Source organism: Nicotiana sylvestris, chromosome 2, assembly GCF_000393655.2.
Source record: "Nicotiana sylvestris chromosome 2, ASM39365v2, whole genome shotgun sequence".
NCBI classification, from domain to species: Eukaryota; Viridiplantae; Streptophyta; class Magnoliopsida; order Solanales; family Solanaceae; genus Nicotiana; species Nicotiana sylvestris.
The window spans coordinates 124052280-124076587 of NC_091058.1; the positions used below are offsets into that span (position 1 = coordinate 124052280).

The following is a 24308-nucleotide window of genomic DNA, read 5'->3' on the forward strand; positions in this document are numbered from 1 at the left end:
AGTGCCAGTAGTGACTTGTCTTTTTTTTTTTCATTATGTTAGTGTCATTTTGGATTCGTCTATTTTATATTATGAAATGAAGCATTTATTGTCATTTTTTAAGTTCTCCAAATTTATTTGTCGCTAGGCCTACAACGAGGCTCCCAAATTATGATACGAGTTTATATCTCGCACTATGTGTTTAAATACTGCAAATATTTCAGGATCCCCACTAACTTGTCACCTTTTTTTTATTATTATTCTCATCCCCATAGGTTGGTTCATCCATACTGTCCTCGTCAGCATATCATACCAGATCTAGAGGCCATCCACCTCCTCCTCCTCCAAGCAACATAAAAAGCAGAGGGAAATCAAAGATGGATGACTTAAGTGGAATCCGAAAGGAAAACATTAAGAACGCAAAAACTTCTGATGGCCGTAGTACTCTGGCCCCGAATGACCTGGTTTTGAGACTCGAACAAAAAATACTAGAACTGCAAGGAGAACTTGAGCTGGTCCGCAATTTGGTAAACTTGTCACTCACCCTCAATGTCCCTGATATATCCACCAACAAAATGCAAAGAACCCAACACCTCCTTGATAATATTTAGACACTCATTGACAACAAGTCATACAAGCGAAGGAGGCCGCACCTAATGTCCGCAACAATCCCCTCCCTAATCACAGAGGTGATCGTGTACATATTATAGAAACAAATGAGGAATGGGACCTTGAGGGATCAATTGGGCTTATCTGAGAAGGCGATGATTTTAAGGTTGCAGTTACACTTACTCCCATTGTGGTTCAGACTCAGGTATCTATTGACATTGATGTAACGACATCAGTTCCATTCGAGGTGGAAGTAGCTCCGCCCGCAACCACCCCCACTCTATTTGAAGTAGAAGTGGTCACACCTTTTACTGTGATGGTGTCAACCACACCCCCATTCTACTCAAAGGCGATACCCTGGGATTATGTCGCCGAGGCTCGACGAAAAGGGAAGGCTAAGATAGAGGATTCTGACGCCGCACAAGGGATGACTAGAACTGGAAGAGTCTACACACCTGAACACTTGGGAGGTTCAAGTAAGGATGCCACTACTAGGCAGCCTATCATTGAGACCGGGCCGGATGACTTGTGGAGGACAGTACAGGCGAAAGAGTATTTTGTTGTTGATCATCTGAACAATGTCCCTGCTCAGATATATATCCTATCATTGCTACGGAATTTAGAGGCGCACAAGAATGCCATGATGAAGGTATTGAGTGAGACTTATATACCCAGTAATATCACTGGGGGAGAAATGGCCAACATGGTCGGACAGGTGTTGGAGAGCCATAAGATTATCTTCCATGAAGATGAGCTACCGCCCGAAGGTTTAAATCACAATCGAGCATTGCACATTACGATACAGTTTGATGACAAATTCATTGCCAGGGTCCCGGTTGATGGAGGTTCGAGTTTGAATATTTGTCCATTGGATACCTTGAAAAGGTTTTCATGAAATACGGACCGCAAACATGAATGTGAAGGCTTTCGATGGGTGCTAGAGGGCCACAATCGGGGAGATCAACCTTTGTTTGCAGATGGGACCAACTTGGTTCGACGTCGAATTCCAAGTGCTTGACATACCCGCCTCATATAATCTTTTATTGGGCCGCCCGTGGATCCATGCTGCTGGAGCCATGCCATCCACACTACACAAAGTCATAAATTTTGAATGGAACCGCCAGGAGGTAATCATTCATGGAGACAGGAGTAATCCCATCTACACCAGTCAAATCATTCCAGCCATTGGACATAAAAGAAGGCTGGGAGGGGAAACCTATCATCACATTGAACGGGTCAATGCCATCGAGAAGGATAAGTGGTGGAATAAAAAAATAGAAAGCATACTAGCATGGTCCGGATATGAACCCGACAAAGGGTTAGGAAAGAACCTCCAGGGTAGCACCAAGCCAATACGGCTAAAACATTATGGTACTACCTTTGGGCTCGGATACCAATATACATGACAGGAGTACAGGGAATGGTCGCCTCCATGGCATGGACCGTATTACCATCTTGAGCAACCAATACCCCATTTGGAACAAGCTTTCCATCAGGCAGACACAATATGGGGAACCGCTGAAGAAGAAGCACTAGCTGGGCTGAAGGACCTGTTCTTGGAAGATAAGGATATGGACTCTAGTGCCATAATTGAGGAGTAGGAGAAAGAAGGCCTCTCCATTCAGACCATTGCAAAGGAAGCCGTTCTTATGAACTGGACCCTTGCACCATCCCTAGCCCGCCGAGTCCTTGAGTAGCTTGGCAGAATTTTTAGCTGTTCTAGGCATTTAAATTTTTTCAGCAATTTTGTTTAAGATTTCTTTGTTTCAAAATAAATGCTTGATCCACCAAGCCAACATTTGTTTGGAAATTTTCTTAGTTTTAATCAAATGCATTTATCCTTTATCATTATTCATTACTATTTTATACTTTTCCCTTCTACATTGTTATTATTACTTTCCTGATGAACCAGTGACTATGACATGTAATGAGGCAACACAATAGGAGAATAGTGAATCAGAGGAAGAAGATGAGATACCCGAGGAAATTGTCAGAGAAGTTGAGAATTTTGAGAATAAGCCTAAATTCAACTTGGATGAAACAAAAATAGTAAATTTGGGAGACGCCGAGACCGTCAAAGAGACCCGCATCATCATTCGTTTGTCACCAACAAAGAAGGAAGAGTACATCTGTTTTCTAAAGGAATATGAGGATATCTTCGCATGGTCATATGACGATATGACTGGTTTGAGCACATCTATAGTAGCTCACAAGTTGCCTACCAATCCCATGTGCCCGCCAGTCAAGCAGAAACTCAAAAAATTCTAACCAGACATGAGTTGGAAGATCAAGGAGGAAGTTACCATGCAGATCAATGCCAAGGTTCTCAGGGTAGTTGAGTAACTAATATGGTTAGCTAATATTGTGCCAGCTTCAAAGAAAGATGGGAAAGTCGGAGTGTGTGTTGATTATCGGGATTTGAATAGAGCAAGTCCCAAAGACGACTTCCTACTACCAAATATACACATCCTGATCGATAACTACGCCAAGCATGAACTCCAATCCTTTGTGGATTGCTTCGCGGGTTATCACCAGATTTGGATGGATGAAGAAGATGCAGAGAAGACAACTTTCATCATACCATGGGGTGTGTACTGTTACAAGATGATGCCATTCGGTTTGAAGAATGTTGGGGCCACCCACATGAGAGCCATGTCAACCATCTTTCATGATATGATACACAAAGAAATAGAGGTGTATGTGGATGATGTCATTATAAAATCCAAGAGGGCCGTAGATCACATAACAGACTTGAGGAAGTTCTTTAACAGGCTAAGGGGGTATAATTTGAAGTTTAACCCCGCAAAGTGTGTATTCGGGGTTTCGGCAGGAAAATTACTGGGATTCATTGTCAGTCGCCGAGGGATCGAGCTAGATCCGACTAAAGTCAAAGCTATTTAAGAATTACCACCACCCAAAAGCAAGAAGGATGTGATGAGATTCTTGGGGCGGCTCAACTACATCAGCCGATTCATAGCACAGTCCACAGTCATATGTGAACCCATCATTAAGATGTTGAGGAAAGATGTCGAGACAAGTTGGACCGAGGATTGTCAGAAAGCTTTTAACAAGATCAAGGAGTACCTGTCCACATCGCCAGTTTTGGTCCCGCCAGAACTAGGACGCCCTTTGCTGCTTTATCTATCTGTGTTAGATGGAGCCTTTGGATGTTTTTTGGGGGCAACATGACGATACAGGAAGAAAGGAGAAAGCCATATATTACCTGAGTAAGAAATTCACACCTTATGAAGCGCGGAATTCCCTGCTCGAATGCACTTGCTGTGCTTTGACCTGGACAACCCAGAAGTTGAAGCATTATTTCTATGCCTACACTACATACCTCATATCTAGGATGGATCCTCTGAAGTACATATTTCAGAAGCCCATGCCTACTGGGAAGTTGACTAAATGGTAGATACTACTGAGTGAGTTCAACATCGTCTACGTAACTCAAAAAGCAGTCAAGGGACAAACGTTGGCAGATCACCTTGCTGAAAATCCAGTAGGAGGAGAATACGAACCCTTGAAAACGTATTTTCCTGACAAAGAAGTCTCATTCGTGAGAGAAGACATTGCAAAAACATATGACGGTTGGAGGATGTTCTTTGACGGAGCCGCAAATTTCAAAGGAGTAGGCATTGGAGTAGTTTTGGTATTGAAAACGGGTCACCACTATCTGGTATCTGCCAAACTCAGATTTCCCTGCACCAACAACATGGTAGAATATGAGGCCTGCATACTAGGGCTCAACATGGCAGTTGACATGAACATTTAGGAGTTGTTGGTGATTAGCAATTCAGATTTACTTGTGCACCAAGTACAAGGAGAATGGGCTACTAAGAATTCCAAGATATTGCCATATCTGCACCATGTACAGGAATTAAAAAGGAGGTTCACGAAGATAGAATTCCGACATGTGCCTAGAATTCAAAATGAGTTCGCTGACGCACTAGCCACTTTGTCATCAATGATACAACATCCAGATAAAAACTATATTGATCTTATTCCGATGAGGATCCGTAATCAGTCGGCATATTGTGCTCATGTTGAGGAGGAAGCAGACAGAAAGCTTTGGTTCCATGACATCAAAGAGTACCTATCAGAAAGAGAATACCCGGAGCATGCAAATCATATTCAGAAACGCACGCTCCGGATATTGTCAAATCACTCCTTCCACATCGAAGGGAACTTGTACAGAAGAACCCCAGATTTGGGTTTGCTAAGGTGTGTTGACGCTAAGGAAGCTTATAAGCTACTTGAGGATGTGTATGCTGGGACATACGGTCCACACATGAATGGCTTTGTTCTGGCCAAGAAAATACTCAGGGCAGGTTACTTTTGGATGACCATAGAGACGGATTGTATTCAGTATGTCCGCAAATACTTTCAATGTCAAGTACATACCGACATGATTAAAGTGCCACCAAATGAGCTCAATGCAACAAACTCACCTTGGCCATTCGCTGCCTGGGGAATGGATGTTATTGGTCCGATCGAGCCCACTACTTCGAACAAACACCGGTTTATTCTGGTAGCCATTGATTACTTCACAAAATGGGTAGAAGTTACATCCTACAAAGCTGTAACCAAGAAGGTCGTTGCAGATTTTGTCAAGGATTGTATCGTCTGCCAATTCGGGATTCCTGAGTCCATTATCACCGACAACGCTGCCAACCTCAATAGTGACTTGATGAAAGCTATATGTGAAAACTTCAAAATCAAGCACAAGAATTCCACTGCCTACAGACCTCAGATGAATAGAGCCGTGGAAGCCGCCAACAAAAACATTAAGAAGATACTAAGGAAAATGGTAGAGAATCACAACCAGTGGCATGAAAAGTTACCCTTTGCTCTTTTAGGGTACCACACCATAGTTCATACATCAACTGGGGAAACCCCCTACATTTTGGTTTATGGTACCAAGGCTGTCATCCCGGACGAGGTAGAGATTCCTTCTCTAAGAGTCATACAGGAAGCTGAACTCAGTGATGCAAAGTGGATAAAAAGCCGCTAGGAATAGTTGGCCCTTATTGATAGAAAAAGAATGAATGCAGTGTGCCACAGTCAACTGTATCAGAATAGGATGTTCAGAGCTTTCAACAAAAAGGGTCAAACCATGACAATTCGCACCAGGACAGCTGGTGTTGAAGAAGATTTTCCACACCAAGATGAAGCCAAAGGGAAATTATCTCCCAACTGGGAAGGTCTGTATATGGTTCACAAAGTGCTAACAGGAGGAGCCCTCATACTTGCAGAGATGGATAGAGAGATTTGGCCAAAACCAATTAATTCAGACGCAGTCAAAAGATACTATACCTAGATTACTTCACATCTTCTTTCCTGATATAATTGAACCATGCTCGACCTGATTCCCATTTAAGAGGGGATACGTAGGCAGCCTTATGGGTTCGGTCATATCATAATAAAATTTTCATTTCCCCAAAATCAAAAACTGGGGCAGAATTTCGAGGAGGGTCCTCAAAATTCTGGAGCAAGTCCAGCCAACGCCATCACATGCCAGGAAGTCAGTCATTAGTCAAGAATATGGGCAGAATTTTGAGAAAGATTCTCAAAATTCCGAAGAAGATTCAGCAAAGTTCTCCATCCGCAAATAGTTAAAAAATCATCTACCAAACTGGGGCAAAATTTTGATGAGGACCCTCAAAATTCCAATATGAGAAAGCTGCAATGCCTTTGGAATGTGCCACAGTTGCTAGTTCATCAAAATTATTTAATATATCAATACGCTCCCAAAACAATTCTATTTTCATTTTATCAACAAAGCATATTTTTCGAAAATTCTATTTTTCATAACCGTCAGGTGCTACCTAGGGGAACTTGAAGGGGGTTTCCAGAGCGGAGTAGAGCAAGGATAGCAGACGAAGCAAGAACCAACCTCCCCTCATGAAACTTATGATGTTTCTTTGAACGTAGGCACCTTTGACGATAACATCTGTACACAAAGAACATTCACTATCCATCCGGCCGTTAGACGCTGAACCTATCCCAGATAAGATATACTCTACCCTTATCAGCTATTTTCTCTTTGCATGAGTCTAATCTCTGACTCCATATTTTCATGAGTCTAATCTCCGACTATACATTTGCATGAGTCTAATCTCTGACTCTATATTTGCATGAGTCTAATCTCTGACTCCATATTTGCATGGGACTAAGTCCTGCCCCGCACCTTACATGAGTCTAAGCTTTAACTCCATATTTGCATGGGACTAAGCCCTGTCCCGCACCCTGCATGAGTCTAACCTTTGACTCCATATTTGCATGGGACTAAGCCATGTCCCGCACGTTGCATGAGTTTAATCTTTGACTCTATATTTGCATGAGTCTAATCTCTGACTCCATATTTGCATGAGTCTAATCTCTTACTCCATATTTGCATGAGTCTATGCCTTGACTCCACATTTGCATGAGTCTAATATCTGACTCCATATTTGCATGAGTCTAATCTCTAACTCCATATTTGCATGAGTCTAAGCCCTGACTCTACATTTTGTATGAGTCTAACCCTTGACTCTATATTTGCATGAGTCTAATCCTCGACTCTAGCCCTGCCTTCATATCTGCATAAGGCTAAGCACTGCTTTCTCTTTGCATAAGACCAAGCACTGCCTTCTCTCTACATGAGACTAAGCCCTATCTCCAATCTTGCATGAGTCTAATCTCTGACTCCCCATTTGCATGGGACTAAGCCCTGCCCCGAATCTTGCATGAGGTTAAGCTCTACCTCCATATTTGCATAAGGCTAAGCACTACCTTCTTCCTGCATGAGTCTAATCTCTGACTCCACATTTGCATGAGACTAAGCTCTACCCCTAATCTTGCATGAGTCTAATCTTGGACTGTATATTTGCATGAGGCTAAGCACTGCCTTCTCTTTGCGTGAGGTTAAGCTCAACCTCCATATTTGCATAAGGCTAAGTATTGCCTTCCATTTGCATGGGACTAAGCCCTGTCCCGAATCTTGCATGAGGTTAAGCTCTACCTCCATATTTGCATAAGGCTAAGCATTGCCTTCCATTTGCATGGGACTAAGCCATGTCCCAAATTCTACATGAGGTTAAGCTCTACCTCCATACTTGCGTAAGGCTAAGCACTGCCTTCCTTTCACATGAGTCTAACCTATGAGTCCCTATTTGCATGAGTCTAATCCTTGACTCCATACTTGCATGAGTCTAAGCCTTGACTCTATATTTTCTGAGGCTAATCCTTGCCTCTATATTTGCATGAGTCTAGTCCTTGAATCCATATTTACACGAAGCTAATCCTTGCCTCCACACTTGCATAAGGCTAATCCTTACCTCCCCATTTGCACGAGACTAAGCACTGTCCTTTCTTTGCACAAATATCGCTCTATTACCACTACAATCTAATTGTTTTTCAATCGGGCTAAGATCTGTCCCCCACTTTCCAAGACTAAGCCTCGTCTTGTTACATCATATTATCGCATATCATAGGCTGAAACATCGCCAATCTACCCAAAGGCGTCATAGTCTAAAGGCACCATCCTCATAGCCGGAAGACACCATGCCATGGCCTGAGGATCTCTCAAATTTGCATATCATTATTCAAAGGCGTCATGGTTCGGAGGCACCATTTTCATGGCCCTAGAACACCATTTCATGACCTGCGAATCCTTCATTAAACAACTCATGGCCCCAATACGGCATGGTCCAAGGATGTCATCTTTAACCGTCCGAAGACAACCTTCATGGTCCAAAGGGAATCCACATCATGTTTAAATTTTTGCAAATACATTTGTAGCATCTCTTATCTGTAGGTAACCAGTAAGAAACTGCTATCCTAGCAGGAGTGATGTTGCTCTAGTTCCCTCCAACCGTCCCGAACCTCAACCGCTCATCATAGCCGCTTCCACATCTCGTGTCCGTTCTTCTAGTAGTTTCATCAACATACACCGTAGGTGAATCCAGAACTACACATGGCCTGATTCCTATAAAACTAGGGATATGTAGACAACTCAGAAACCGAAGCTCGACCTTTGTCTTTCAAAACATCTTGTCCGGTCAAAATTGGCCATCATGTCTTTACACGAAAACTCTTTCATCCTTCTCAGGTAGGGGCAGCTGTTGATACCCAATATTTCCCTATATATTTTAAATAAGCATAAATACCTTCAAAATATTATATATATGCATGAACAAGGCTTTATTAATTTTCCCATAATTTTTAAGGGTTTAAATTGGTTTATGTTTTCCTTTTTTACCCATAAAATCCCCAAAAAATTATTTCCAAAATTATTATTTCGATAATTCATCTATTTAATTTCTATAATTATTCCAAAATATGGATAATGTAATTTTTATGTATTTTTACAATTACATTTGGTATTTTTAAAGCTAAATTGCAATGTTAGCCCATTTTAAGATTTAATTATGTTTTATATGCATAAAATTGGATTTTTTATTTTTAGATTGTTAATTATGTATTTTTAAATCATTTTCCAAAAATTATCTATTATTTTTATAAATTAAAATAGGGAAAACTGGCTATTTAAATTATAGCCAAATTGGCTTTCAATTATAGCCAAATCGGACCCCAATTCCCAACCCAATTTTACTATTAAAAATCTGACCCACACCCTATTAACCCTTACCCAGACCTGGGACCCACCTACCCGTTCTAATCCTGACAGTTGATCTCCCAGATCAACGGTCCAAATAATTCCTTTTATTATTACTTTCCAAACGACCCCCAACCCTAATTCATTTCTCTAAAGGCGCCACCTTCAGATGCTCTCTCATCTCCACTCTTCTCTCAAACCTAAACCTAGACTCCTCCACTCCTCTCAGTCTCTGGTCATCTCAGGCAACTATCCTTTTCAACCCAAGCCTCCAATGGGTCTCTCATCACTCTGCTCATCATCTATAAGGATTTGAAGGTTCCTAGGCCATGTCGATTTGGACCTAGGGTTTCTGTTTCTGTTACTTATGTTTTCTCCGGTGTGATTTCGGGAAAAATCACACCTTATATGTCACGATCGATAAAGTTTCAAAAGGTTCCTTTTGATTTTACTTGGGTTTCTTTTTGAAACCCTGACTCTCTTCTGAATCTCTTAGATCTGTGTTATTTTTATGCTTTAAGCCTATTTCCTTCTGTGATTTGCTTATTCTCGAGTTTTTTTGAAAGACATTCTACTCTAAACCATTTTTACTCCCTTTGAAAACAAGGGTTTTCAGAGTTCTTTCTATACCTATTTCGACTGATTTCTTTATGATTAAACCTTTTTCCTTATTTATCTCGACCGATTCTAAGTTCTTACTACTTTTTAACTCAACTCCGTTAAAAATCCCTAATTTCTTAAAGATTTTCTTTACTTGTTTCTATGAGTTAGCATGATTTTCTTTACTTATTTCTGTGTGTTAGCATGATTTTCTTTACTTGTCCCTATGGGTTAGCTTGATTTTCTTTACTCTATTTCTGTGTGTTAGCATGATGTTCTCCATTTTGGTTCTATGTATTAGCATGACTCTCCTTTGATTTGTTTCTATGTGTTAGCCTGTTTACCTGGTTCTTGTTAATCTCTTGTGGTCACCACGCTTCGAATACGTTTTATTGAATCTCTAGCCTACTTACATCACCTCTACATGACTGTCTTTGCTCATTTTTTGTTTCTTTCTGCCTATATAATCGACTTTGTTTGTTTGATACTTCTGTTCAATCGTCTCTATTTATATGTTGAGGAATGTAGAATCATGACTCCCCATGATTGATTCTGATTCTCCTTAGCTTTTGGTAATTGAAAGATTTTCCTTCAGAGTCCGGGAATTCTACTAGTCTGTTTGAATAAACTGATTGCATTACCTTATTTACTATGGTACTTTGTTTTACTTAGTCATTCCTTAATTAGGTCCTTTTGGATTTGGTCCTAATTGACTACTTTATGCCTACTGAATCTTGACACTTTCCTTATTTAATCATGCACTGATTTTCATTCCTCCCTTATATGGTACTGAATCTTCCCGTTTGGCCCTGACTCCCTTAAATCAAGGAAGTACTTCCTTGATTCTTTGAAGTGATTGATTCTGAGTTCTTAAATTAGTATACTACTATGATTTTCACCTTATTCCACTATCTACTTTCAACTATAAATACTCTAAATCTTTCACAAAGGACACACACACTTGGCTTTCAAAAAACCCCTTTCTTACTTAAAATATCTGTGTTATTCTACTACTATTAGCCGGCTGCAAGACAAGGATAATCATCTATACACTCTGGTTCTTTCATTCTGCTTCCTTTTATCCTTACTGGTATGTCCTAGTTAATTTAAAGTCTCAACAACAACATTTTTCTCTTCTTGTTTTAGTTTCTATTATTTCTAGCCTGCTTTTACTTATGGTTTTGTTGTGAAGTTTGTAGTTAAGCATGCTAATATGACCCTCATTCCCTCTTTTGAATTCATGTACCCCTTTTGTGTAATTCAAGCATGCCTGGACAATTGCATTCTTTCACCTACCGTGCACTTACCACTTTGTGAATCCCAAACCCCTTTTCCCTCTATGTGTTCATGACTGGATTGTGATTATGCAGTGGTCAAACTATCTCTGAGCATGTCCATACCAGTCCTAATACTCCTACTGGGGTCATGTGTCTATAGTCAATGTCTATGTATCCCCATACCCCCTTAACCCTTGTGTGATTACTGAATTTATTCACTTGTACTGTGTGGTCTTATCCTGAAGTGTCTGAACTTTGTTTACCAGTCCAACTTCTTTTCAATAATATCTGTTACTAATTGCATTCAAAACAGACCTTTTGAGTTCAGTCTTTAATAAACTTCTTTCAAACATGAGTCTTGCAGTTTCACTCTACTCCTAGTTAATACGTTTTGCCCCCTCTAGTATGTGTACTGCCTTGGGATCCTTTTGAGAACCCGTGGAACTCTGGCATACTGAGGCTGGCTTTCCACACTGCACTGGTTTAATGCTTGGCTATTAAGTCTAGGTGTAAGCATTGCTCAGGGTCCTTGAGACCCTTAGGGAACTTTGATGCACCTAGAATCTAATTTGTCTATGGAAATGAGGCTTGAATGACCATTGGAGGCTTTGGGTTACTGTGGCCTAATAGCAGGCTCTCTATAGAATAGCTTCTTAATTTTCCATTCCACTTATGTAATTCATTTGTTGGCCTGTAATATTTGTAAACAGATATTTGGGGTATTTAGTGAAATGGTGGGTAGATGTATACCTTGTGGGGTAACTTGGGTAGAAATCCTACCTTAGAACTTATTTGCAAATCTGCATGCCTCACTCGATAGAAAACATGGCTATAAGGTTTTTATTCCTGTTGAATCTGATTGCTTTTGCTTAATAGAAAACATGCCTATGGGGTTTTTATTCCCGTTGAATCAGATTTCATAATAGAAATCATGCCTATAAGGACTTCACTTTTAATGTCACTTGCATTAGATACAAATCATGTTCATAAATCCTGCATTTGTCATGTTAGAGATCGTGTTTCCAGGTTCCAAGTCAACATGTTTTTAATCAACTCAAATATAGATATCATGCCTATAGGACATAATTCCGATTCATAAGTTTTTCAAATGTTACTGCAAATTGCCTAAAACCAATAATACGCCTAGATATCATGTCTATAAGGATCTAATTCGCAATTCTGTCTAGTAATTCTAGTTAGCCTAATGGATCAATTGTATCTCGCCTAGTTTACTTCTCAAAACTGGCTTTATTAAGCAGCGATATTTCCTGAAACTGGTTCTTTCAACATTTCTCTAATCTCATTAGATATCCTGCATATAAGATTAAAAGGGACTATTTCAGAACTTGTCTGTTTCTGCATTAACATAAATATCAGTTCTGCATATAGGCAAGCCTTAGGGCATTTTCAAAACTTGCACTTCTCTGAAGCTGTTTCTCTCACTCAACGTTTATGAATTCTAATGGGTTTTTAAAAGAGATCCTAAGCAATTAATAGGTTGTGACTTATGTTTCTAAAAGTGATTTATTCCTGTATAATAATTTAGAAATCCTGCCTTAGGACTTTGATTACTAAAGACCTTACTTGTGGTTGAGTCGTGCTGCATGTATGCTCGTTTGTGGAGGAAACTATGAGCCTTTAATTTCTCTACTTATGTGAAAGTCCTGAATGCTTTTCTTTGACTCTCGCCTTAGATTTTTGCCTTTAAAACCTTAGGGGTATGTCTAGAACTACCTATAGGTAGAGGTCCTAACTCCCCCCGGGACTATTAAGAAGGGACGCGTAGCAGCAAGCAATAGGAATCATTGACCAACACTCTCTTTGCATGACCAATAAGGGGATGGGAAGGGTAGACATGGGATATGATGACTACGTGTTAATGTCACGTGTAGCCCTCTCACTGAGAAGTGTTTACCGGATATTGCGTGGGGTGATCCTATTGGATAAACAACCTAGGACCCCCCTTTACCCCAAACCTTCTCCTTATTTAGCACTTTCCTTTATAATTTGTTCAACCTTTATTTCACTACTTGATTTGTTCAAACGTGCTGTACTTATTTGATTCAACTATTTGTATGGACTAATTTGTAAATATAAGTTCGGTCGGGACCCACAGTTGTGGACTAAGAGGGGTGCCTAACACCTTCCCCTCAAGGTTATCTCGAGCCCTTACCCTAATCTCTGGTAATGCAGACCAATCCAAGAGTTAATCACTCTAGGTGTCCTAACGCAACATAATCTGTTAGGTGGCGACTCTTCAAATACCCAATTACCAAAAGGAAATGAGTCATTGCACCACATGGATTGTCGAAACCCGGACCTCTCTCTGTGAGGAGGGGAAAAAGGGGGCACTACAAGAAGCGGTCAAGTGACCGCATGAGCAAAGGTCGCTGGGCAGAAGAGGATTTTATAAAAACAGAGATTTGGTTCATTTCCTTCTATTTTCTCTTGTTTGGACGATTTTTGGAGAGCTTCAAGTGGGATTTTTCATCATCAACGGCAAGGTAAGCTATCCCCACCTATATTGAGTTAAATATATTGATTATGTATGGTTTTTAGCATGAAAATTGGTAGAACTTGGGGTTTGAGGGAAAACCAAGAAATTTGGTATTCTTGGATTTTGACCACGATTTTGGGCATGAAGTTAAGAGTAAATTACATATTCTAGTTCGTGAGGTTATGAGTAAACTTGACCTTCGAAAATTTTTGGAATCTGGACACATGGGCCCGAGGGCAATTTTGTCAACTTTTCGAGCGGAGTTGGGATTTTATATAAATTGAATTTTTATGAATATTAGGGTGTATTTTCATTTGTTTTCCCATTATTTGGCTAGTTTTGGAGCGTCGGGGTGTCGGTTTGAGTTTTTGGAAGGGCTTGGAAGCTGGTCGTTGGACTTCGGAGCGAGGTGAGTCTCCTTATTAACCTTGTAAGAGGGAATTGTCCCTATAGGTAAATTTATTGGGTTTGTGCTCCTATTTGTGGGGGCTACGTACGTACGAGGTGACGAGAGTCCGTGCGTAGCTACTATTATGTTTAAGTTCGGGTAGTCTAGGACCCAAAAGCAGGCTATACTTGGAATATTTATAATCTTATTGACAGTTTGAAATGCTTAAATCACATCGAAATAGTAAATGAATTTCTAAAACGATTAAACTTCATTTTCTTGAATTGTTAAAAGAGAATTGGCTTTTCTTTGGATAATTGTTCCCTGATGAATTCTTGATTGACTGATTGTTGTGTTTATTTATATTTGACCGCGTCACATGTATGATTCACGAGCGGGGTAATAGATGCATCTAATGGTTCGCACCATTCAACCCTCTGGCAGTGCACAATTTAAATATTATTGGATTGGGTCGTTCGTCCTTGGCATGATTTGCGCATGCTTGTATTGCTTGCCTTGGGATTTATGGATGTTGATATTTGCTCTCCCTGACTTAATGTATAAATGATGAAAAATGAATTTGGAAATCTCTTATTAATGAAAGAATTGCTTATTTGCTTCATGCTATTGGGTTACAACCATCTTTACGAAAATCCACGATTTACTATATTATCGGTATATTATTATTGGACCACCAGTAAGTATCGAAGTCAACCTCTCGTCTCTATTTCTTCGAGATTAGACGGGATACTTACTGGGTACACGTTATTTTTGTAAACATACTGCACTTGCTTTGCATTTTTGTTGCATAGGTTCATGTGTGACTAGTGGCTTAGTGGCATAACGACATGGTTGATACGAAGACTTAGGTGAGCTGTATTTATCGAGACGACCCGCAACCAGCAGAGTCTCCCTCAGAGTATTGTACAGTATTTTCATTTCTGTCCACTTTGTATTCCGGACAGTTACTGTATTTTATTTCATTACCTAGTAAATGCTCAGGCACTTGTGACATCGGGTTCTGGGATGAATATGGGGTATCTTGTATTAACTTCTTGACATTTATATTTAATTTGAAATGACTACCTTTTACTAATAAAATTGAATTAAAATCATAGCTTTTAAAATTATTAAAATGAGAATTTAATTAAATATTTTGGGTTGGCTTGCCTGACAGCGGTGTCCAGCTCCATCACAACCCTTAATGGATTTCTGGTCATGACAACATGGTATCAGAGCACTAGGTTCCCTTAGGTCTCATGCGTCATGAGCAAGTCTAGTAGAGTCTTGTGGATCGATACGAAGACGTCTGTACTTATCTTCGAGAGGCTACAGGACTGTTAGGAGCACTTCCCTTCTTGATTCCTCATCGTATGATTTGATTCCTTTGAGGCTTACGCCTTTGTTTCCTTCCTACTTGATCTTATGCGATGTGAAGCGCTTATTTTAAATCAGGAATTGAGGAATTTTAATGGTACTACAGATGTGCGGAATGTTTATCCCCGCGTCGTTGTTTGGGCTATTGTCATCGCCTTACAGAAGGATATTGTGTCATTTCAACTCCGTAGCTGTACTTCTGAGAGCGTTGAGGCTATGCACAGGTTGCTATGATGCTCATGAATGGTTATCACACGGTATTTGATGTGATGGTGGGATGTTTGTCCATGCGTGGAAGCAGCGTATGACTTGAAAAGAGGTCTACTCAGTGCATGATTCTGAGATTTGGTATTTCATTTCAAGTGGAGAAAAGCAATTGGCCTATGAATGTCCAGATTTGGATCGATGAAGTAACGAGACTTGGTGTTTTCAAGAGTGGTGGAATTTTTATTTGCCAAGCGGTTTCGTCATCCTCGATGGAATATGTTAAGGTCGCTGGTGCTATGATCTTCTGCGATTCGCCTTTGGGCTGGATATTGTGGAATAGTAATGGAGAAGAGACTGTCAGAGATCATGATGTGAGGTGGTTCAGGATCGAACTGGTGATTCTAGTGGTGACAGCTCGAGAAAGATGATCTTCGGGGAGATTTAAAGTTAGTGGCGATTTGTTGATTCTAATGCTGCAGAAATAGGGTTCAAATCAAGGCCACAACTGGGCAGCAAGGGAAGAAGAAGGACAGGTGGGAAGTGTCAAGCGATGGTTAAATTTCCAAGGAAGTCAGGTGTAAGGAACAAAAGTCGAATAATTGCTTAAATAAGAGGGTTCAACCAAAGTGGGAGAGTGGCAGAGTAGTATATGGATTCAGTGTAGGATAACTTCATCCTTGAGGAAAGTTTGGAGTGATTTGGGAGTTCTAGTGGATGATTATTGGGTTCACTGATTTAATTTGAAGTATTGGCTATTATGCGGTGGGGGATTTGATATAACGGAAAGGAGTTGCTTGATATGAAGAAGGATACAACATAAATTTGAATTGAAAGATATTGTCGCACATTTACTTGATGTCCACGAGGAGCGAATGGACTTGTGCAGCAATTGAATGAGCACAGGCTTAGGTGGGTTATCTCCTGCGAGCGGGTCAGCGGTCACGTGGTTGGCGAAGCTCCTGCAAAGGGTTTTACTGGCTATCCGGTTAGAGGTTGAATATGTGAATGTTGATAGAGACTCAGAGTGTTCATGAAATGTTAAATGAAGGATTTCAAGGAATCTGGGGGTTTAATTGCGCAAGGTCATGTCAATAAGAGATAAAGAATCTTGGTGGGTCCAAAGTTGTGTAATTGTGGCTTCAAACTAAGTGAGAGAATCCCACCGCCTACGGTTGGATTGCCTGGTCACCTATTTGTAAGATTTTTAGTTATCGACATATTGATGGGTTACTTTGACTAATGAAAGAGAACATCAGTGGTAATTTGAGCAAAGGAATTGAAGAATGTGTTCTATAATTGGAATCATCGATTCATGTTCAGGCTTTGGGAAGACACAAGAATTATGCTTCGTATAGAAGTGAGTTTCAAGGAAGGTGATTCGGCCGGGTGCTTCTTTGAGAGGGTGGTCATGTGCTAGTAGAGTCTTGGAATTGATTATATTTTTGACCAATGCAGAGTGGGTGACTCTCAATAACGGTCCTAGTGGGTTCAAAGGTTAAGGTGTGGCGCCTAAGGGTTTGGAGTCCATAGTATGGTTGAGTATCGAGCTTTTACAGCAGATTATGATAAGGAGCTTGGAGTGTTCTGTGTTATCTTTGGTCTGCAGTATAAATTGAGAGGAATGGGAGAAAATAACTTCGCATTCATAGAGGAATTATCAGAATGGGTGTACCAGTTGAGGATGCTAATATGCACATAACGAGGGTATGAGATGGTTCATGGGAATTGAGATAGCGTGATCTTGTGAAATAAGGTCACTTAGGATGAGTGTGGATTTTTGTTTGTGATGCTTTGAATGGGGCTAATATTATTCCTAAGTCAAGCCTAGAGTAAATTGGAAGAAGTAAAATTAGTCAGCAATGGTTGAATTGGTATATTGGTGGCAATGATTAGTTCCTTCAGTGTGTTAAGTTATACACATGATTACAGTAGTGCGTACGAGGTTTGACGGTCGCCGTAATTGATTTTATTTGGAGGATTTCGAGTATTATGGCCTATTATGTGCAGATGGATCCCGAAAGGATTATGGCGGTTTAGACCACTGCTTGAGGATTTGAATGTTCTATGGTTATGAGAATTCACTTGCGTGTTTCTATGGTTCTACTGGAATGAGTTAAGTAAAAAGTTTCTATGTGATGAAGTGTTTACCCTAATACTGGTTCAAGAGTTTTGATGAAATTCTTGTACTATCGCATGGCTTGTTACGTGTAGTGAACGGTATGAAATTTGAAAGTGAGGATCAAGGTTGTGGTTCGGTGTTGACAAGGATGTCACGAGCTCGGATGAGCAGGAAAGGGATTTGAATGTTTAAAATAAGCTGGCATTGTCTTCAACATCACCTGAGATCGATGTTTTGTGAAAAAGGCTTTGCATCCTAGTTAAGGATTCTTAATCACTTTTCAGCATTAGTGCGGTCGGTGGTATGGATGAACAAACCTGTTATCTATTACGGAAGGTCGTGGGAGCATGCCCCACGGGAAAGTTGTATGAGTGTGGCATGTAGTCACTTGATTGGTTGAAGAATTAAACCAAGTATGAAGATTGTGGTGATATCGTTAATTTGAGAATTGATGCCTGAAGGGCACTCAATTTATTAGGTTGTGGACTGTGGAGGATTACTCTAGTTATGATGGTTATTCTTGTATGCTATGGGAAAAGGGGGTTATTATGGACCTAGGAAAGATTATGGACCTAGTTCGGTACTATCAGGATCGGCTTGAGATCTGTGAATGGATTTAAGTATGAATATGAGCTCTACATCAGGCCAGATGTGTTCATTTCAGCATAGCGCTCCTTATGAAGGAGTATTCGAACGTTGGATGTTATTTCGTCGTTGGCTATTTCATGTAATGCTATATTGTGTTGTGTAAGTTGTGAATGGCTCGATAATTTTCTTATGTGTTGAGGTTCTGCATGGTGATGGTGTTATGTGAGCAGGATGGCTCTTTAGTTTTAGAACATATATCGCACCTCAGTTGTGCTTGAGTTTGTTAGCTTATGGCGCTAGATATCTCCCTAGGGATGGTATTATGCACTTAGCGTGCTTGTCACCGATATTCGGTATTTTGTTGTAATGAGCAATTTAGCTCGGTGTGTATCTCCTTATGTGAATTTTATGTGTGGATCAGGTGGCACGCCGCCATGGGTATGCTGTTTGGATCGGGTTACACGCCGTAATAGTATGATGTTGAGTACAATTTTCTGTATTCTCATTTTTGTGTGTCTTGTTTTCCATTTTCAGAGGAAAGTCCATATTAGCAGCGTGAGTTGAGTAGTCCCTTCCAGAGTTCGGTTTCCTTATGTATCACATTCGAGTTGGTGGCCTATTAGCACATTGTGGAATCATACGAGACTTTTGATCATGACCGGGGTGGCTTATTGCCTAAGCAGTTCGTACTGGGTGAGACGATATTATTGGATCTGGGATTAGTGCAGTCGGATTATATGAAGTATATTAAAGAGCAAAGATCATTATCTGGTTTAGAATAAGGTAATGGTTCTTGACAGAAGTATAGACTCAATGATTTGTTGACTTGGCAGTTGGTTATAAATTTCTACACATCTCTTCTATCGTGGCGGTATTGTGTCACGACCCGGATTTTTTACCCTCGGTAGTTGTGATGGCGCCTACTAGTAAAAGCTAGGCAAGCCGATTAATTCAATTATTTAACCATTTTCAGTTATATCCCTTAGAAATTCCAAAACAACATAAAAAAAATAATAATAACAAAAACAGTGCGGAAGACGAAATGCGATAATTTAAATTAATACAAACTACGGAAGTCTAAGTACAACCCTACCTAGAATTTGGTGTCATAATGTCACGGACCATCTATGAATACTACAAATAAAGTCTGAATAGAAATACACGAATATGTCTCTGAATAAGTAAAAACAGAAAGGAAATGATAGAAGGAGATGCCAAGGCCTGTGAATGCCTGCAGGACTACCTCGGGTCGCCTGAATGGACTGAAGACAGCACCCTCACTGCGGTCCAAAAGCTGTAGCATCGGGATCTGCACACAATGCAGAGTGTAGTATCAGCACAACCGACTCTATGTGCTGGTAAGTGCCTAGCATAACCTCGGCGAAGTAGTGACGAGGCTAGGACTAAACTATCAAATAAACCTGTGCGGTTAAATCATATACAGTGGAAAATAAAGGCAAAAATGTACAGTTAAGGATAAGAGGGGGAACATGCTGCGGGGAACTTCAAGTAATAACAGAAGAACATCAGATAAATATAAGGAACATCAAAGTTCAATTATCAACAAAACCAGAAATAACAAACAAGTGCACGACATCACCCTTCATGCTTTTACTCTCGTCCTCACCATAAAATCAATAAAATCGGCACGACATCACCTATCGTGTTTTTACCTCACATAATCATGGCACAGAATGATCCTTCATGCATTAACACTCATATCATGGCACGAAATTGTACATCGTGTGGCATGGCATCACCTTTCGTGCATTAACACTCTCTCACAAATATCATACACGACATCACCCTTCGTGCTTTACACTCTGCCTCACCCAAGCAACAATCACAAAGCAATTTGGGCAAGGGAATCAATAATAATTCAATAAATCTCGGCAAGGGAACAATGGCATAACAAAAATATCCCGGCAAGGGAAACAATATCATAAATAATAACTCCAGGAAAGGGAGATAATATCAAAAGCAATAACATCCCAGCAAGGGAGACAATATCATAAACCTCTTCTTTTTTCATCATTTACTTCACAACTCAATTCTCAACTTGAGCCAACGATCCACAATGTTCAATTATCAATAATACTTCCACAAGCCTTGTTTCACAATAGAAATCATCATATAAAGCATGAACAATACAAAATGAAGTCACATTAATCATAGTATAAGACTCATGTGCATGCTTGAAACCAATGTATAGATAATCGTCACCATGCCTATACGTCGTACTCAACAATTAGCACATAGAAATTAAGACACGACTCCTAATCCCTCAAGCTAAGGTTAAACCAAACACTTACCTCGATGACACAAACACAATTCAAGCCTCAACTACCGCTTTACCTCTTGTTTCCACCACCAATTCACTTGTATCTAGCCACAAGTTACTTAACTATATCAATAAATGTTAAATGAATCAATTCTAATGCATGAAAATAAGTTTTCCAATGATTTCTCCAAAAAGTAAAAAATCGACCCTGGGCCCACATAGTCAAAACCCGGGGTTCGAACCAAAATCCGATTACCCATTCAAACATGAACCCAAATATATAATTTGTTTTGAAATCGGACCTCAAATCGAGGTCCAAATCCCCAAAATTTGAAAAACCTAAGTTCTACCCAAAACACCCAATTTCCCCCATGAAAACCCTTGATTTTGAGTTGAAAATATGTGAAAAGATGTTAAAAATTAATAATAAAAACGAGTTATAAATGACTTACAATCGATTTGGAAGAGTAGTTGTCTTTGAAAAATTGCCTAAAGGTGTTTAGGTCTTGAAAAGGTTTGAAAAATGTAGAAATATGCGTCTAAGTTATGATTTAGTAGGTTGCAGATGTCGCAATTGCAACCAGGATTCGCAATTGAGAACCCTTAAGGAACCTACTATCTTTGCATTTGTGTTTAGATGTTCGCAATTGTGAACTCGCATTTGCGAAGGGGATGTCGCATTTGCGACGGCTGGGGATATCTGGGTTATTCACATTTGCGAAGAATTCCTTGCAATTGCGAGAAAGGCCGGCCAGGGCATACTTCGCAATTGCAAAGTGACCCTCACAATTCCCAAGCCTGATAGGCTCACAATTGCCAGACCTGACTTCGCAATTGTGAGATCAGTGCCTACAACACATACCAGCTGAAAACCTGCAAATTCCTAAGTTCAATTCCTCTCTGTGGCCTATCCAAAACACAGCCGAGCCCTCGGGGCTCCAAACCAAACATGCACACCAACCTAAAAACATCATACAAACTTGCTCGTGCAATCAAATCATCAAAATAACATTATAAACTATGAATTAAACCCCAAATTCATGAAATTATTCAAGAACACCAAAATTTCCAATTTCTCAACTTTAAGTTCGTTTTATACCAAACCAACTCCGATCTTTACCAAATTTTACAGATTCAACCTAATTATTTCAAACTTATACCGGGCTCCGAAACCAAAATACGGGCCTGATACCATCAAATTCAAATATCTTTCATTTCCAAGACTCTTATATATTCCATAAAACAATTTTCTTTAAAAATTCAAATTTCGGGCTTGGGACGTCGGAATTCAATTTCGGGCATACTCCCAAGTCCCATATTTTCGTACGGACCCTCCGGTACCGTCGAATCACGGGTCCGGGTCCGTTTACCAAAAATATTGATCAAAGTAAATTTAAATGCATTACAAAAGCAAAATTTGTCATTTTCACATATTTTCACATAATGGCTTTCCGAATATGCGCCCGGACTGCGCACGTAAATTGAGGTGAAATAGAAAGAGGTTTTTAAGCCTCAGATCATAGAATTTACTTGTAAAACAAGTTATGATCTTTTGGGTCATCACATAGTGCGAGAGTTGGAACAAGACTTATATATATCATGAGGTGCATTGCGAGCATCAGATTCGGGGAATGTTGGTTATTATGACCAGAAAATGTTATTATGGTCCTGTGAATAATGTGATGCATGGTGAAAATTCAGCAAAGGCATGAAGTCATGTTCTGGTACCTCGTGTAGTGATTGATTTGGTGTTCATATATTGGAAGCAGGCCTGGCAGAGAATTTCGGATGTTGGAATTGGGCTCTAAGCTTATTTGCTTGAATAAAAGGGAATATCTTCAGAATTGATCGAGCTAATGTGCTCAACTGGGTTATTGTAGCAGGGGTAGGTTCACGAGGTGTTAAACCGTGATTTCGGACAACTCCAGTGCATATCTTAGCATATTAGTGGACAACCATATGTTTAAGTGAGAGAGGATGTAACGACCTGACCGGTCGTTTTGAGCTCTAGTGCGTCCTTCAGCAGTTTGAGGCCATGAGCAGCTTCACCTCAGGAATTATGGCTTGACGCATGGTTGTAATTGAATTTTGGAGTTGATTTAGAAAGAGAATTCTCATTTCGGAAGCTTTAAGTTAGTAGAAGTGACTAAGATTGGAATTTTGAGTAAACGACCTCAGAATCGAGATTTGAAAGTTCCAACAGGTTCGTATGATGATTTCGGACTTGGGCGTACGTCCGTATCGGGTTTTGGAAGATCGGGGAATATTTTGACACCTATTGTGGAAGTTAGCAGTTTTAAAAGAATTTCATAAGTTTGGGTTGTAGTACATTTCAGTGTTATCAATGTCCGTTTGAGGTTCCGAGTCTGGGAATAGCTCCACATGGTGATTCTGGTGATGGGGGCGCGATCAAAAGTGAATTCGGAGGTCCGTGGGTCATTTTGGAGTCAATTGGCTAAAGATAGAAATTTGAAGGTTTTTGAGAAATTTGACTAGAAGTGAATTTTTTGATATCGGGGTCGAAATCCGATTCCGGAAGTTGGGGTAGGTCTATAATGCCAAATATGACTTGTGTGCAAAATTTGAGGTCAATCGGACGTGGTTTGGTAGGTTTCGGCATCGAATGTAGAAGTTTGGAACCCTAAAGTTCATTAAGCTTGAATTGGAGAGAGATTCATGATTTTAGCGTTGTTTGATGTGATTTGAGGTCTCGAGCAAGTCTGTAATGTGTGTTGGGACTGGTTGGTGTGATTAGACGGGGTCTCGGGGGGCTCGTGTGGATTCCGGATGGTTAACAGATCGATTGAGACTTAAAGGAGGAGATGAAGGGTGTCTAGTTGCTGGTGTAACGGTTCCTGCGGAGGCTTCACCGCAGAAGCGGCCCCGTAGAAGCGAGGAAGGGAACCGTAGAAGCGGCTAGGAGTGAAGGGGTCAGAGGCCGCATGGGCGAACGAATTTCCGCACCTGCGAGATCGTAGATACGGTCTGGGCGGCACAGAAGCGGACTAGGGCAGTTGGAGGTTTCCCGCAGAAGCGGAATTTGAACCGCACATGCGAAAATGCAGAAGCGGTCAAGTGATCGTAGGTGCGAAGGTCGTTGGGCAGAAGAGGATTTTATAAAAACGGAGATTTGGTTCATTTCCTTCCATTTTCTCTTGTTTGGACGATGTTTGGAGAGCTTCAAGTGGGAGTTTTCATCATAAACAACAAGGTAAGCAATCCCCACCTATCTTGAGTTAAATACATTGATTATGTATGGGTTTTAGCATGAAAATTGGTAGAACTTGGGGTTTGAGGGAAAACCTAGAAAATTGGTATTCTTGGATTTTGACCACAATTTTAGGCATGAAATTAAGAGTAAATTACATATTTTAGTTCGTGAGGTTATGGGTAAACTTTTATCTTCAAAAAATTTTGAAATCCGGGCACGTGGGCCCGAGGGCGATTTTGTAAACTTTTCAAGCGGAGTTGTGATTTTATATAAACTAAATTGTTATGAACATTAGGGTGTATTTTCATTGGTTTGCCCGTTATTTGGCTAGTTTTGGAGTGTCGGGGCATCGGGTTGAGTCGTTGGAAGGGCTTGGAAGCCGGTCATTGGACTTCAGAGCGAGGTGAGTCTCCTTTCTAAACTTGTAAGAGGGAATTATCACCATAGGTGAATTAATTGGGTTTGTGCTCCTATTTGTGGGGGCTATGTACGCACGAGGTGATGAGAGTCCGTGCGTAGCTACTATTATGTTTAAATCCGGGTACTCTAGGACCCAAAAGCATGCAATACTCGGAA

The 24308-nt window shown here is 40.3% G+C and overlaps 1 protein-coding gene across 1 annotated transcript; it reads left to right on the forward strand.

Annotated features, from left to right (window-relative positions):
* The first annotated feature begins 2862 nt into the window (after positions 1 to 2862).
* LOC138885530 (uncharacterized) lies at positions 2863 to 5602 on the forward strand. Its single transcript, XM_070166487.1, has 4 exons — positions 2863 to 2919; positions 4004 to 4267; positions 4364 to 5291; positions 5448 to 5602. The coding sequence occupies exons 1-4, from the start codon at positions 2863 to 2865 to the stop codon at positions 5600 to 5602; spliced, it is 1404 nt and encodes a 467-aa protein (XP_070022588.1).
* Positions 5603 to 24308: the final 18706 nt, after the last annotated feature.

What these genes read in the sequence shown, in the direction of transcription:
- LOC138885530 (XM_070166487.1), top strand. Translation starts at nt 2,863, where the DNA reads ATGAGTTGGAAGATCAAGGAGGAAGTTACCATGCAGATCAATGCCAAG. An exon ending in AAACGGGTCACCACTATCTG is followed by an intron (nt 4,268 to 4,363) that starts GTATCTGCCAAA and finishes ATGAACATTTAG; the next exon opens with GAGTTGTTGGTGATTAGCAA. An exon ending in TGACTTGATGAAAGCTATAT is followed by an intron (nt 5,292 to 5,447) that starts GTGAAAACTTCA and finishes TTGCTCTTTTAG; the next exon opens with GGTACCACACCATAGTTCAT.